The sequence below is a fragment of the Elephantulus edwardii genome, unplaced genomic scaffold (assembly GCF_000299155.1).
Source record: "Elephantulus edwardii isolate Elephantulus edwardi_28Jun2011 unplaced genomic scaffold, EleEdw1.0 scaffold00176, whole genome shotgun sequence".
Taxonomy (NCBI): domain Eukaryota; kingdom Metazoa; phylum Chordata; class Mammalia; order Macroscelidea; family Macroscelididae; genus Elephantulus; species Elephantulus edwardii.
In genome coordinates, this window is record NW_006399926.1 from 4,493,758 (window position 1) to 4,510,695 (window position 16,938).

At 38.4% G+C, this 16,938-nt stretch overlaps 1 protein-coding gene across 2 annotated transcripts in view; it reads left to right on the top strand.

The window, feature by feature from the left end:
- Positions 1–16,938, top strand: part of NUP210L (nucleoporin 210kDa-like) — a 191,842-nt gene that overhangs the window by 134,367 nt on the left and 40,537 nt on the right. For both annotated transcript variants that reach the window (XM_006895862.1, XM_006895863.1), the window contains exons 28-32: positions 10,111–10,269; positions 11,504–11,595; positions 13,488–13,662; positions 15,166–15,341; positions 15,816–16,033. In XM_006895862.1, coding sequence (XP_006895924.1) covers positions 10,111–10,269; positions 11,504–11,595; positions 13,488–13,662; positions 15,166–15,341; positions 15,816–16,033 — 820 coding nt within the window. The remainder of the gene's footprint in view (positions 1–10,110; positions 10,270–11,503; positions 11,596–13,487; positions 13,663–15,165; positions 15,342–15,815; positions 16,034–16,938) is intronic.

Below are 16,938 nucleotides of genomic sequence, written 5' to 3' on the forward strand. Positions count from 1 at the left end.
TCTTCTCTCACTACTCTAAAGGGCCCCTTTGACAGTAGGAAACACACATACTATTATGGAGATTGATTTTGGAATTTAGATGCACTGTTATCAATTGTGCTTAGCCATACATGTTCATATCCTTGAAGCTGTATCATGAAAGTGTTGCAGCCTAGAAGATACAAGTTTAACTAACAAGTTAAAAGTGCATGAGTATTTTTTTGAGCATTTTTTAATGTGTCTGTTGGTCATCAGGATGTCTTCCTTTGTGAAAAGTCTTTCCATGTCTTTTACCCATTTTGCAATTTGGTTACCAGTCTTTTTCTTACCACAATTATTTAGTCTTTGTGTAGCTTTCTACTAAAACCCACACACACAGTTCTAGAAACTGACCCTTGAGCCCTAGAAACAAAGAATCTATTAAAAAAATAACAGCATTTACCTCCACAATCACAATACCATTATTTGGGAGTAAACTATGATTTTATTTGAGAGTTAACTATGATTCAGTACTTTCATCTAATATAAAGTCCCTCTTTTTTTTATATTCTTTTTTTTGAAAGTCCCTCTATATCAATCAAATTATTCCAGCAATGTATATTATATAACAAAATGCATTATTTTAATAAAATCTTAAGAGCTGATTGAGGAAATCCATCATATTTAGTTATTTTTGTCTCTTTACCTTCCTTTAATCTGAAACAATTCCCTAATTTGTTTTTCCTTTTCTTTTTTGACAGTAACATTGATGGAGATTGCAGGCATGGATTTTATAGTGAGTCAGTCCCTTAAGCAAGATTTGTCTGATTATTTCTTCATAATTAGTTTCAGATTAATTTTTTAATTTTTTTTTATTTTGGCAGTGAGACCATGTACACATTGTTTTGTTTTCTCAGTGCATATCTTCAGGTTCTCCCAGTCTTTAAAAAAAATAATCATACACACATTTTAATTTTTTATGATTGGTATGTTTCGTATAACGATGTTTATTGAAGGGATAGTCATACTGATGACTAAATAACAGATGAATTATGGAATGACATCAAAAGTATCATCCATTAAGAGGGTAAAAAGTTGTTACAAAGACAAAGGACGAAGGAAAAACCAAAATGGATGTCAGATTGTTCGATGGTGTTGAGAAGCCAAAACAACAGGGTGGAATGCTGAAATAAAAGAAATGAACAAAAGATTTCAAAGGGCAGTTCTATAAGGCAAAGCAAAGTATTATAACGAAATATTACAACAGAATGTGCAAAAAGTTGGAGAATAAAAAAAGGAAGAACTCGCTAAGCATATTGAAAGTTGAACTAATTAAAAAACAAATTCAAGCCTTAAATTGCAACACAAGGAGATATTATGGGAAAAATCTTGAACGATTCAGAAAGCATCAAAAGAAGAAGGAATATACAAAATCCTTGTACCAAAAAAGAACTGGTTGACATAGAAAAAAGTCAGAAAATACTGTATGAACAAGAATGAATGGTTATGAAGGAAGAGATTCAAGCTGTGCAGAAGGCATTTCCAAAAAACAAGACCCCATGATGGAATTGATGGAATACCAATTGAAATGTTTAAACTAGTAAATGCAGCCCTGAACATGCTCAGTAGTGTATGCCAGGAAATTTGGAGGACAGTTCTGGCTGACCGACTGGAAGAAATCCCTGTTTGTTCCCCTTCCCTAGAAAGATGACCCAAGAGAATGTGGAAATTATCAAACAATGTCATTAGTATCACATGCAAGCAAACTATTGCTGAAGAACATCCAAAAACAACTAGAACAATACATTGAGAGATAACTGCCAGAAAGTCAAACTGAGTTTAGAAGTGGCCATGGCACCAGGGGTATCATTGCTGATGTCAGGTGGATTCTGGTTGATAGCAGAAACTACAAGAAGAATGTTTATTTGTGTTTTAATGACTATGTAAAGGCATTTAGCTGAGTGCATCATAACAAACTATGGCTAACATTGAGAAAAATGGGAATCCCAAAACACTTAATTGTGCTAAATGAAACCTGTACCTAGACTAAGAAGCTGTTGCCTGCATACAGCAAGGAAACACTGTGTGGTTTAAAATCAGAAAAGATGTACCTCTAGGTTGTATCTTTTCTCAGTATCTATTCAATATGTATGTTTAGCAAATAACCCAAGAATCTGGACTCTATGAAGAAGAATCTGGATGGTAGGAAAATTCATCAACAACCTGTGTTATGAAGATGGCACAATCTTGTTTGCTGAAAGTGAGGTGGACTTGAAACATTTACTGTAGAGGAGCAAAGACTGCAACTTTAAATATGGGTTGCATCTCAATAAGACAAAAATCATCACCACTGGGCCAATAGGAAACATTTGTGATAGATGGAGAGAAAATAGTTGTCAATTATTCCATCTTACTTAGATCCAACAACCAACACCCTTAGTACCAGCAGTCAGGAGATCAGGAGATATTGCATTGGGCAAGTCTGCTGTCAGAGATCACTCAGATTACTAAGAAGTGATAATGTCAATTTGAATACTAAGTTGTGCCTGATTCAGGCCATGGTCTTTTCAGTCACTTGTATATACTTGAGAGCTGGACAACGAATAAGGATGACAGAAAAAGAGTTGATGCCTTTGAATTGTAACAGTATGGAATATCTCATGGATTGTAAAAAAATAAACAAACAAACAAAACCCCACCACAACAGATGGCTTGGAAAAAGTACAGCCAGAGTACTTCTTAGATACAAGAATGGAAAAACTTCATCTTGTGTATTTTAGGCATGTTGCTAGGAGAAGTTATTCCTTGGAAATTGATAGCATGCTTGGAAAGGCCAGGAGAAGAGAAGACGGCCCCAAACAAAAAGGACTGACACAGTGACTGCAGCAATGGACTTAGGTGTGTTGGAGATGATGAATATGGCACAAGATAGGACAGTGTTCAGATCTGTTGGTCATAGGGTCGCTATGAGTCTACTCAACTCGATGGAACTAGCAACAACAACAACAACAACGCCTGTTTAACATCCTGCCTTTAAAAATAACAGTATGTCATAATTCCCCCATAATATGAAAATTCTTAGAAGTGATCATTTTTAATGGATAGATAATAAGAAGAACTGAGGAAACACACTCTTGGAAACACACATATATGAGCTTATAAGCAGATTCTTCTACCCTTCTCATATCTTATGGGTGCTCTCATAGCCTAGTCTGTAAAGAGCTGTACTGCCAACCCAAAGGCATGAAGTTTAAATCCACCAACTGGTCCAAGAGAAGGATGTGCAGTGTACTCCTGTGCCATTTATAGCTTCTGAAAACTTGCTGTGGAGATGAGCAATGGGTTGGTTCTGACTGAACAGCACAAAACAATAAAACTCAAATCTGAGGTTATTATGTCAGCTGAAAGACTGGCAACAACTGTGTCAAGTACCAGCTAAGTGTTTCTGACCCACAGAAAAACCTCAGGGCAATAAATGTTCATATGTCAAGATTCTAAATTTTTGGATAATCTGTTACACAGCAGTAACTAACTACTGGAAGAAAGTGTGAACCAATTTATACTGCTCCATGAGTATCTATCTGTCCTATCATATTAGGCCATATTCTTTTATAAAATGATCTCACTTCACAGGTCTAAAAAAGGAAATATCTTTGTTTTCATTTATATTTCTTAGATTACTGGTGAGGTGAAATTTTGCATCCAAATAACCATTAAACAGCAATCTGTAGATGAACTTGTTGGCCCGTGTCCTTTGCTCACTTTTCCTTTAGACAAAAATGTTCTTCTTCTTGTGTCTGACCTTGTTTTCCTTGTCTGTATTTGTGACAGTTAATATTGCATGTCAACATGGCCATGATCCTAAGTATAATATAACTAGACTGTGCACTGTAAGTTTTTACCACTATGATCTTAATAAGGCAGGATTAGAGGTGGTTATGTAATGATGTAATCAATCTGATCCAGTGAAGGAGGGGTCTCCATTGTGTGGCCTGTATTGAATGTGTGTGTGGACTCTGACAAAGCAAGGGAGCTTTTTGTCTGATCCTACTTGCAGCTTCTGAGCTTGGACCATCAACCTACCATATTTGCTGACCTTGGACTCTCCAGCCTCCAAAGACAGAAGTCTGAAACTCTGCTGCTAATGACCTTGGACACATTAACCTTCCCAAATGCTCCTCTCCTGAAGTCTGACCCACAGCCCTGGAACTTGACAGCCACCACTACAAGCACATGAGTCATCTCTTTGAAGCAAATCTCTCTCTGTCTCTGCGTATGTATAAAAACCAGCTTGAAGGTCAGCTCTGAAGTGATGGTATATAACAATTATACATAAATATTTGAATTAAGTTTATATATATGTTTACTTTGTTAGAAAACTCAGCTGAAGACAATATTAAATTTCCATAATTTTTTATTATTGATTGTAAATACCATCCCTGTATTTTAATTTGATTTGATAACTACAAGTGAGTTTTGGTCATTTAAAATTTTTACATTTTTATGCTTTACGTTTATCTCTCTTTTTATATTCTTTTGCATACAAAATTTGTACACATTGTTTTTCAATTATATACATTGTGTTTCACACATTCTTCTTAAAAAAAAAAGAAAAGCCCTGTCAAAAGAAGAAATGAGATGGCCTGTGCCTCTTCCAGCCAAAGAGGTCGAAGTGGTTCTGGAAACTTTGGTGGTGGCTGTGGAAGTGGTTTTGGTGGGAATGACCACTTTGGTTGAGGAGGAAACATCAGTGGATGAGGTGGGTTTGGTGGCAACCATGGTAATGGAGGATATGGAGGCAGTGGAGACGGTTATAATGGATTTAGTAATGATGGAAGCAACTCTGAAGGTGGTGGAAGCTACAGTGATTTTGGTAATTACAACAGTCTTCAGATTTTGGATCCATGAAGGGAGGAAACTTTGAAGGGAGAACTTCTGGCCCATATGGTGGTGGAGGTCAGTTATTTTTGCCAAACCATGAAACCAAGGTGGCTCTGGTGTTTGAAGGCGCAGCAGTAGCTACAGCAGTAGCAGATGGTTATAATAACTGCCAGGAAACAAAGTAAAGCAGGAGAGGAGAGCCAACATATTTGTGAAATCAGCCAGGCACAGTGGTGACAGGGTCTCACTGCTATAAGGAAGACATGGTTCAGACAATACTCGTGTGTGGGCACAAAATCCTCAAGGACTATATTTGTGACTCATTATATAACAGGTTATTTTTGTTTCTGTTCTGTGGAAGGTGTAAAGCATTCCTAAAACAAAAGGGTTTTAATGTAGTGGTGTGTTTTGTTTTTGTTTTTTTGCACCCATTCTGTTGATTGCTAAATGTAATAATCTGATCATGACACTGAATATATGTCTTTTTTTTAAAAAAAATTTTAAAGTATATTATCTTGGCATAACAATCTACAACAATGTTTTACATCCTCCTTTGGTGGCTGGAGCCTTCAAAGTTTACAAAAGCAGTCATCTAAAGAGCATCTAATGGTTTCTCTTTGCTCAGAGCAAAACAAGAGTGAAGAAAATGTCATATTAATTTAAAGAACTAAAGGAGGGGGGGAAGACTAAGGGGCCACATAAACTTCAGTCTGCAAAACCCTGAGACCATCCCCGTTCTAAACGAAGAGCAGCACCATTTCCACCACCAAAGCACAGGTTTTCCGTTCTCCCCCTCTCAAAGATGCTCCCCAGTCACCAAGTGACATTCACCTTCCTTATCATCAAAGCAAAGGAAAGGGTCTTTCCCGAGCCCATGTGGTGGGAAGCTGGGTCACCACACCCAAACAAGCAGCATTCTCCCTCACCACGGCCTCGGGCTCCTCCTTAAGTCCTCCTGCAGAGGGAAGAGGAGCATCATCATCACCCCAAAGACCACAGTGCCCTTTTCCAAGTAACAGATCCATTAGGGGAGTCTCAAGGACTCCGGAAACAGAAAAGACGAAAAAGGCTACCTCCCCAAGTCCTCAGTCTGTACAGAGGGTTTCATCCTCTATCTCAGGATCACCTAAGCCAGCAGCTAAAAGACCCAAGCAGCCCCATCTCCTGTCCAGTCTCAGTCACCCTCCACAAACTGGTCACCAGTGGTGCTAGTCAGAAAGGCTGTAAGCCCAACACCGAGCCCATCACCAGCAAGGAATTCAGACCAAGAAGGAGGTGGAAAGGGAAAATAAAAGGGATAAGAAATACAAAAAGGACAAGAAACACACACACACCCCAAAAAAAAAAAAAAAACATAAGAAGGAAAAGGAAGTGGCTGCTCCTGCAACCACATCAGCACAGAAAGAAGAGAGGTAGCCAGAGCCTAAGAAGGAGACTGAAAGGGAAGCTGGAGACAACCTTGATGACTTAGAAAAGCAGCGAGTGCAAGCAAAATATGTTGGTGGCGTTGTGGAGAAACTGGAACCCTTATTCACTGTTGGTGGGAGTATAAAATGGTGCAACCACTGTGAAAGGTGATATGGAACTTTCTCAAAAAGTTGAAAATAGAGATACCATTTTACCCAGCAATTCCACTACTGGGAATATACCCCAAAGAGACCATAACTGTCATCCAAGAAGATATATGCACACACATGTTTATCGCGGCTTTGTTCACAATAGCAAGGAGTTGGAAACAACCCAGGTGCCCATCAACAAACAAATGGATAGAGAAGCTGTGGTATATTCACACAATGGAATACTATGCTGCATTGAAAAACAAGGAACTCATGCAATATTATTCCAAATGGGTGACCCTGGAGGACATTATGCTGAGTGAAATATCTCAGTCACAAAAGGACAAATATTGCATGGTGCCACTACTATAAAATGGGACCGATATCAGGATTGGGGGGAGACTGAGAAAGATGGGTTCAATAATGTACACTGCATTGAAACAGATGAGGAAGAAAACTGTTTGAAAGGAATATGTGATTAGGTATTTTTGTCATGAGTGGGGTCCAGAACGAAGGCTGCATAATGGAGTGGATCTGGGGGAGGGTTTGTAAAACAATGAAAGAATTTTTCTTTTACTTTTCCAAGAGGGTAGTGTACTAGGGGGGAGGGTTGAGAGGGGAGAAAAGTGCAACAATGAATGAATGGAATTCCAAAGTCTGTAAATTTTTACTGAAATTAATAATACATTTACATTAAAAAGAGCCATAAAGACATGTTTCTTGACCACTGGAATTTCATCACTGGAGAATTTACTAAAAACAAAAAAAAAAAATCCCATTTTTTTTCCTTTTTTTAATTTTTTTTTTTATTTGTGTGTGTGTGTACCATCAAATTGAATCTGACTGGCACAGGAGGAGACTATCCCTCCTTCTCCAGCAGAGCATCTGGTGGATTCGAACTACATACCTCTGGGATTGCAGTGCAACTTCTTGCCACTAGGCCACCAGAGCTCCCCTAAGAAATCCCATTTTTAAAAAAGGAGATTTAAATATGGTTGATATTTTATGATTTCCTTAAAAAATGCTCCTGGCTTTTTCCAGTGGCAAGAGAAAAAAAAAAAAAGAAAACACCTCTGAGACCAGAGAAACCTGTGAAAGAGATAATAACAGAGTGGGAGAAAAATGTGGACCAAAACTAAAAATGATTAAACAGATCAGGCTTACTGGTCTGATGGAGACTAGTTGGTCCCCTGCGACCCATAGTGACCCTATGTACAGCAGCTCTGAACTCTGCCCTATCCTGAGCCAGTCTCACTAATTCTGACACACCTACCCCTATTGCCCCATCACTGTATCAGTCCATCTCATCCAGGGTCTTCCTCTCCCTCACTGTCCCTCCACCCTTCCAAGGATGATATCCTTTTCCAAGGACCGATCTCTCCTGATCACATGCCCAAAGTATGTGAGACAGAACTTCAAATTCCTAGCCTCCAAGGAGAAACTTGGTTTCATCCTCTCCATTACTATGGCAGTCCATAGTATGTTCAAGGCTCTTATCCAGCACCACAATTCAAAGGCATCAATTTTTCTTCTGTCATCCTTAGTCATTGTCCAACTCTCTGAAGCATAAAAAGTAATTGCGAATTAGGTGCACCTTAGTTCTAAACTGATATCATTGCTTTTCAGTACTCTTAAGAGGTCCCTGACAGTGCATTTTCCCAATGTAATTCGTCTTTTGATTTCCTGACCGCTAATGTTAAGAGTATTAATTGTGGAGCCAAGCAAGCTGTAATTGTTAACAACCTCAATCTCTTCTCCATCAATCATGGTGTTGCCAATTGGCCCAGTGGTGAGAATCTTTGTCTTCTTAATGTTACCTAAATCCATATAGGAGACTACAGTCCTTACCCTTCTGGAGCAAGCACTCCAGGTCTTCTTCAAGCAAGGTAGTGTCATTTGCATATCATAGGTTATTGATGAGTCTATCTCCAATCCTGATGCTACATTCCTCCTCATAAAGCCCTGCTTCCCAAATGTTCTGTTCTGCCTATACATTGAAAAGGTCTGGAGACAAGATGCATCCCTTGATGCACTCCTTTCCTGATTTCAAACCATGCAGAGTTTCCCTGCTCTGTTCTGAGAACTGCTTCCTGGTCCAAGTATAGGTTTTGCATAAGCACAATCAAGTGTTCAGGGATTCCCATTTTTCATTTTCCGCAAGATTAGCCACAATTTCTTGTGATCCACACAGTCAAATGCCTTTGCACTAGTAGAACCACTGAAATTATGGCTCTTGGTCAACAACCTGCATTATACAGATGACACAACCTTGCTTGCAGAAACAAAAGAGGACAAAAGGATTTACTGCAAAAGGTCAAGGACTGCAGGCTTCCATATGGATTGAAGCTCAACATCAAGAAGACAAAGATTCTCGCCACTGGGCCAAATGGCAGCACTGTAATATATGTAGAAGAGATTGTTAACAATTTCAGCTTGCTCAGATCCACAATCAACACTCTTGGAACCAGCAGTCAGTAAATCAAAAGATTAATTGCATTGGGAAAATCTACTATCCGGGACCTCTCCAGAGTACTAAAAAGCAATAATGCCAGTTTGGAGATTAAGATGTGTCTGATTCAGGTCATGATCTTTGCAGTTACTTATTATGCTTCAGAGAGCTGGAAGACTAAGGATGGCGGAAGAAGAACTGATACCTTTGTGTTGTGCTGGAGAAGAGTATTAAAAATACATACCATGGAATGCCAAGGGAACAAACAGGTCTGTCCTGGAGAAAATAAAACCAAGTTTTTCCTTGGAGGCAAGAATTACAAAGTTCCATCTCACATACCTTAAGCACATGGCCAAGAGGAACCAGTCCTTGGAGAAAGACATCATGCTTGGAAGGATAAAGGGAAAGCACAGGAGAGAAAGACCCCATATGAGATAGATTGATATAGTGACTGGGGTAATGGGGGTAGGTGTGTCAGAGTCGGTGAGGTTGGCTCAGGATAGGGCAAGGTTCAGAGCTGTTGTACGTAGGGTTGCTATGAGTTTCAGGCAACTGGACAGCACATAACAACAGTCATCCTTCAAGCCTGTAATTTAAATCACCTTTCAGCCACACCACAGAAAGGCCTGTATGGTGACCAGTGACATGAAGGAGAAACACACTTAGAAAACAGCCCTACAAGGTCAAAAGGTCAGCATTTGCTCAGAAAGAAAACTCCAAATGGAGGAAGGGTTAGGAAAAAAGACTGAATAAAAACAGGAAAACAAGGAGGAAGTGGCAAGAGTGTTGATAAAATACGGAGATTATCATCTGTGTCATGAAAGTGAATTGTTAAATAGAAAACCAATTTGCTCTGTAAACCTTCACTCAAATTACAATAAAAAGTTTGTTGTTTTTTTTTCTTTTTTTTTTAAAAGTTTTTTAAAAGAGTATAATGCCTCTTTTCTCTCACATATTAAATCCTATTGTCTGAACACACTATATAAACTCCTTCCTTCATTTTTATTCTTCTCCTATAAATGGACAGACCTCGAGGGCCTTAAAAATGTTAAGGAAACTGGCCAGAATTAGTTGAGCCTTGCAGAGAAAGACTCAACTTTAAAGGCAATTATGTTTCTAGGAATAAGAAAATAAGTATGAACATATTCTCATGTATGCTAGTTCTTCTAGATAATTATTCCCCACAAATGTTTTCCTTGTTGTTATAACAAAGTAGGGCACAGTGTTACTGCATGGATATTTTTTAATTCATTCCTTATTGTCTAGGTTTTTCTCCAGCTTCCACTGGAAAATAACTTTGCCATGACTGTCCACACAAAAGCAGCTGGGCGGACTAGTATCAAAGTCTCTGTTCACTGTATGAACAGTTCCTCTGGGCAGTTGGAAGGAAATTTGTTGGAACTATCTGATGAAGTTCAGATCTTGGTAAGCTTCCAAACCAAAATTTTTGTTTTTTATTATCAAGAAGAGAGTTCTATCCTGATTTATCCCTGAAAAGCAAAAACTTTGGCTGAAGATAGAGGAAAAATTGCTGGAAGGATTCCTGGAACAGGTTTATCATTCCCAGATCTTTGCATTAGCAATGTCTCTATATGAGTATTAGCATTAAAAACTATAGTCCATGTGTTCCACTCAACTCCCCAAAAATGTGTGCACTAGAATATGAACACCATCATTGAATTGAGATTATTAATTTCTGCCAAGCAATTTGCTAAATAAATTATATTACACAGTCCATTTAGATCAATTCTTAGATAGAATTAAATATAATCTTATTTCTGGTAATGTAAGAATATGAATCATTTCTCTCGTAGTTCTAAGCCTAAATAAAGCTACATCTCCCTATTTTTCCTAAAATTTAAAAGTTATCCTTTATGTGGGCAAATAACTTTCTCTTCCTTTATATTTGGGATTTTTTTCCCTTTTCTTCTTCTTTATTTTGACTTTGGTTCTCTGACTCAGTATAGGGGTAGAAGAAAGAGTACTTTGCTAGGAGTAGGAGACTTGTGTAGTATCTATGCCAATTTGACATTATAGATCCTTTGTTCCCTATACCTACCCTTTCAGGTTGCTAGTCTAGACTTTACATATTTAATACAGTACATTATCCTCAAGTTGCTAATCTTAAAGTGAGAATTTCAGCATTCATGTATACCTAATCTTTAAATAATAAAAAAAAAAAACAGAAAAAAATACTGAAACAAAACCCTAAACCTAAATCATTGATGTCATATGAAAACCAACTCATAGCTGACCCTCCCTTAAGTCTCTGAGGCTGTAAATTGCACAGGAAAATATCTCTCATCATCTTTCCTTGGAGCCGCCTCTGGATTCAAACTATCAGAAAGGTGTGGCCTTTTAATAATAAGTAGCACTACTCCTCCAGAGCCCCCTAAGTAACAAAGGTGAGGTGGCAAAAGTGAGCCTTACCGCAAGCCCTAGTGGCTGGAGATGGAGCTAATACTAAGTTCTACATTCTATGATACCTACTTATACTCTAAATATCTTGTTCATTTTAGAAAGTAGTATGGGAACATTTCAGGCTAGGCAGGCTGTTGGTTTTTCATTGTCCCTTTTAACAACATAATCCCCAATTCTATTTGTAAATAATAGTTATTGTGTCTTTTTCCAAAATGAGGAAAATTTTTTTTAATTGTAGGTATTTGAAAAACTCCAACTGTTTGATCCAGAGTGCCAAGCTAAGCAAATTCTAATGCCTATGAATTCTCAGCTAAAACTCCATACTAACAGGTACAGCAAGGATGGGCCATGTTCTAACATTTAGCACCTTCAATATAACTTTACACATGGAAAGAACCATCTGACCTTTTAACTGCCAAATTTTCTATTTGGGTGAAACACACATAAAATGAACTGTTTTGAAGTATGCAATTCAGTGACATTTAGTCCATTTATAAGTTCTAGTTTCTAAACATTTTCATCATTCCCAAAAAAGACTCCATTCCCCATCCTCTTCTCCCACCAGCCCTCGGCAACCACTAATCTACTTTTTGTCTGTATAAATTACGCTATTGTAAGCATTGCTTCTAAATGAATTGTATAATACGTGACATTAGTGTTTATCTTCTTTAACTTAGCATAATAGTTTCAAGATTCATCTATGTTTCTACCACATATTATTTCTTTTTGTGGGTATTATTTCTTTGTATGGATGTACCACATTTATGATTTATCCATTCATCCAAAGATGGAAACTTGAGTTGTTTCCTCCTTTTGGCTCTTGTGGATAATGCTCCTCTGAACTTTTGGATGCATTTATTCATTTGAATAGCTATTTTCTTTTCTGTGTAAAAAAATACATAACTAATAAATACCTATTAGGATCTGATTTTTTTTAAATAAATTTTTCCCTTATTCACTGTTGATGTGAGTGTAAAATGGTGCAACCACTGTGGAAGGTTGTATGCCACTTTCTCAAAAAGTTGCAAATAGAGATACCATTTGACCCAGCAATGCCACTACTGGGAATATACCCCAAAGCGACCATAACTGCCACCCAAGCAGATATATGCACACCTGTATTTATTGCAGCTTTGTTTGCACTAGTGAAGAGCTGGAAACAACCCAAGTACCCATCAACCAACAAATTGATCGAGCAGCTGTGGTATAGTCACACAGTGGGATGCTATGCAGCATTGAAAAACAAGGAACTCATGCAATATTATTCAAAATGGATGAGACTGGAGGACATTATGCTGAGTGAAATATCTCAGTCACAAAAGGACAAATATGAAACGGGACTGACATTGGGGTTGAAGGAAGACAGAAAAGGAGGGGAGGAATGATGTATCCTGCATTGAAACAGATGAGGGAGAGAACTGTTTAAAAGGGATATATGATTGGGTATTCTTGTCATTACAAAAGTCCAGAGTGAAGGCTACATAGTGGAGTGGACTTGGAGGGAGGAACTGCATAACAATAAAAGAGTTTTTTCTTTTTCTTTTCAAGGAGAAGAGTGAATTGGGGGGAGGGAGTGGGCAGGCAGAAAAGTGCAACAATTAATGACTGGAAACCCTAAGTCTCTGTAAAATTTCATTAAAATTAATAAATTTTTTTTCATTTTTAATTGTGATTTTAACAAACATTTACAGAGAAGTCAGATTTTCATTAATTCATTGTTGCACATTTTACCCTCTTGCCCTGCCTTCCCTCCCCAGTTCACTATTTTCTTAATATTCATTCATTGTTACACAATTACTTACCTTCCCCCACCCCTAGTCCACCTTGCAATGATATGTTTCTTATTCTGGGCTGTTGTACATATAATGCCTAATCATATATTCTTTTTAGGCAGTTCTTTCAGCTGTTCCAATGCAATGGTCATTATTATCCATCTGCTCTTTTCCTATTCTCCTCCCATCCCGCCACATCAGACCTGCTTTATAACAGTGGTGCTATGAAGTATTTGTCCTTTTATGGACCCTGGAGCATATCATGCTGAGGATCTGATTTTTTAAAATAGGTTAGTCCAGAGGCAGACTTTTACCTGAGGAATAAAGAAGCAGATAACTTAGAGAATTGGAAACTGTTGCCTCAAACAACAACTTCTAACAGGGATCCTGAAAAACTTTCTCTCTGGTCAGAGGCCCCCAGCACCACAACTTGCTCCTCTTTTTCCTTAGGGAAGGAGCTGCCTTTGTGAGCTCCCGCCTTCTCAAGTGTTTTCCTAATTCATCTGTTATTGAGGAGGATGGTCAAGGGCTCCTGAAGGCTGGTTCCATTGCAGGTACTGCTGTGCTGGAAGTCACTTCTATAGAACCTTTTGGAGTCAACCAAACAACTATCACTGGGGTTCAGGTAAGTTAAGTGACTTACGTAACTGAGTAAAAGGAATGCTATGGTGTTAAGAGACAAATTCCCTTTTTGTAAGAGCTAGAAACTTCTCTGTAAGATAAGAGGCAAAGTTAAATATGGTGAGAAACCATTAAATTTACCCAGCCATCACTGAGTTGGCTTGGACTCATCATATAACAGAACAAATGCAGCCCAGACCTGAACCCTCCTTTCACTCATCATTGTGTCCAAAACCCTCATCATGACGGTTGTGCCAGTTCATCTCACTAAGGGTCACTCTTGCCCTTAAAAGCCCTCTGCTTCACTACACATCATGTTCCCCTCTAGCACTTGAACCTTCCTGTTGATGTATTATCAAAACAAGTCTGTCAGCCAGTGTTCGGCTGTACTCTGTAAGGTTATCATTGGCTAATTCTCAGAAGTAGATTGCCAGGTCTTTGTTTCTAGTTTGTCTGGGTTTGAGACTTTACTGAAACATATCCACAGTAGGTGACCCTGCTGGTATGTGAAATACCAGTGGCATAACTTCCAGCATCCAATACAGTACAACGTACTGATAGATGAAGTGTATGTTAGGGTCCTTGTAATAAAAGAAATTAACCTCAGATGAGTATAATTGTGTAGATTGACAAAGGAGTATAGATTGTTGCTATCATGTTGGCGTTTTCTTTTTGGGTGGTTTTTTTTTTTTTAGAATTGGAAGTGACATCAGAGGTAAATTTTTTGGACAAAAAAATTTTAGGCATTAAGTGAAGACAGTGAAGGATAAAACAAGATCATGATCTGATATTTATAAGATTGCTATGAGTCATATTTAACTAGATGGTCCCTAACAACAATATTCCTGCAGACAAGGAGGCCTGGTGGCAATGTGGTTAAATGTTTGACTACCAGCTACAAGTTCAGCAGTTTGAATCCACAGCTACTTTGCAGGAGAAAGAGGTAGCAATCTGTTTCCATGAAGATTACAGTCTTAGAAACCCTATGTGGCACACTGACCTACAGGGTCAGAATCAACTGTACAGCAAAGGGTTGTATTTCAGCCACTGTGTTGACCCTTTATGTCTCTGCTTTCTTTAACTACCACAAAGATCCTATAAATGAGAGGTTATTATTCCCCAAGTGACTAATAAGAAAGCTGTGATCCAGAACAGTTAAATAAGCCTGTGAAATTATTAACCTAGGATTAAAAGCTGAACTTTTCCTATTATAAAATACACAATGTATAGTATTTCTGGAAAACTGCTATTATTCAACAACAATATTAAATGCTCTGCACAAAACAGATGAATTACAGTCTTCTCTCAAAAAAAAAATAAACAACAAACCCACCCTCTAGCATCTCTTCACATTCCTAGAGTTTTAATAATTATAAAATGATTCTCTGTGTTGTAATGAAGGGCTAAGTATTCCCTAAGGAAGAAGAGCATTGCTGTGTTTTATCACTGACTGTAATCTCATAATATGGTTGCATCTCTCTATACCAGTAGGTTTTTTCTCTGGCAGGTAGCACCGGTGGCATACCTGCACATGAGCAGCCAGTCCAAGCTGTACACAACCCCAGGAAGGACCCTCTCTGCCTTCCCACTGGGCATGTCCCTCACCTTCATTGTTCAGTTTTACAGTAGCATCGGAGAGAAATTCCACACGCATAATGCACATCTTTATCTGGCTCTGAACAGGTATGGAGGACAAGGGAATTGTGTTAACACAGTGGTAAAAATCTTGCAGATTATACTAGTATTATGGAGCAATGCCAATAAACTCTTCTCACAGTCTGCACCTGGAATCTGATCTTTATCTGGTTCCTATCCTTAAGATAGGAAAAAGACCAAATTTAGTTAAAGAATGAAATTAATTATTCAATGAAGAAAAATTTCAACTGCTCAAACTGTCAAGTCCCAGGTTCACAGAGAGACTAATAGGGAGCTAACTGGAGTGTTAGCTCCATGTCACATTCAAAAGCCATACTGGACACTCTGTGAATAAAGGTGATAGACCTGGTTCCTGATCTGTAGTTGCTTACACTCCATTGTGGAATTCTTCAGAACTTTCCAGCTGTTGACAGTAAATGTTAATGGTAGGAACTGCCCCAAAAACTATTTCCTGGCTATTGTCTGTTTTCAGAGAGTGCTACCCTTCGTGTCTACTTTCAGAGATGACCTGCTGCTAATTGGACCAGGAAACAAGAACTACACTTACACAGTGCAGGCCGTGAACAGAGGGTTGACACTTGTGGGGCTCTGGGACCGGAGACACCCAGGCATAGCAGATTATATTCCTGTCACTGTAGAGCATGCCATCGAGCCAGACACCAATCTCACCTTTGTTGGAGATGTCGTCTGCTTCAGCACTCACCTCGTCAACCAGCAGGGTGCGTACACCTCCCCTTTCTCAACTTCTCACAACTGACAATTCTCTGACAGTATTAGAAAGCAGCTCATCCCTTAAAGGATGATATGATCCCTTAGATCTTTTTACAAATGATGTAAAATCTGAGGGTTTCTCACAAGAAGAAGACATTTTTTCTATTTTATCATTTGTAATATTATTTTATTATTCTTAGTGTTATATCTATTTCTTTCAATAATGAGCCAATTAAAAGCCAGGCAGTAAAATTTACAAGTGTTTCTTTCATACACAGCTCTATACAATGTTAGGTACGCTGGGCAGAGTACTGAGCCAGAACCTGTTCCCAGCCTCTGAAAGAGAGTAATTATTAATTGAAGAGAAGTAAAAGATGAAATAAAAAGAAGGAAATATAATGCTGAGGGGACACTGAACTTCCCTTTTAACGGTGATGGAAAAATTTGGAAACTTAATAATTATGGTTGAACAATATATTTAGTGTTACTAAATCATACATGTGAACGTCACTGAAATGGCAAATGTTTTGTTACCTATATTTACTACGGTAAAGAATGTTAAAAATGAAGAAAAAGGAAAGTGAGCAGAGAATTATACTGCCAACCCAAAGACAAGTGGTTCAAATCCACCAGCTGCTTCACGGGAGACAGATGGACAGTCTCTTCTTGCACAATTTATACCCTCTGAAAACCCACTAGAGGGTCAGCTCTGGGTTGGTTCTGACTTGATGGCAATGAAAGAAAGTTTTGAGCTACTAACATCACTATAATAAGGTGGTGGTGGTGGTTGTTGTTGTTGTTGTTATGTGCCATCAAGTCGCTTGCAACTCATAGCGACCCTATGTACAACAGCCCTAAACTCCGCTCTGTCCTGTGCCAATCACACTGTCTCTGACACTCCCATCCCAATTAT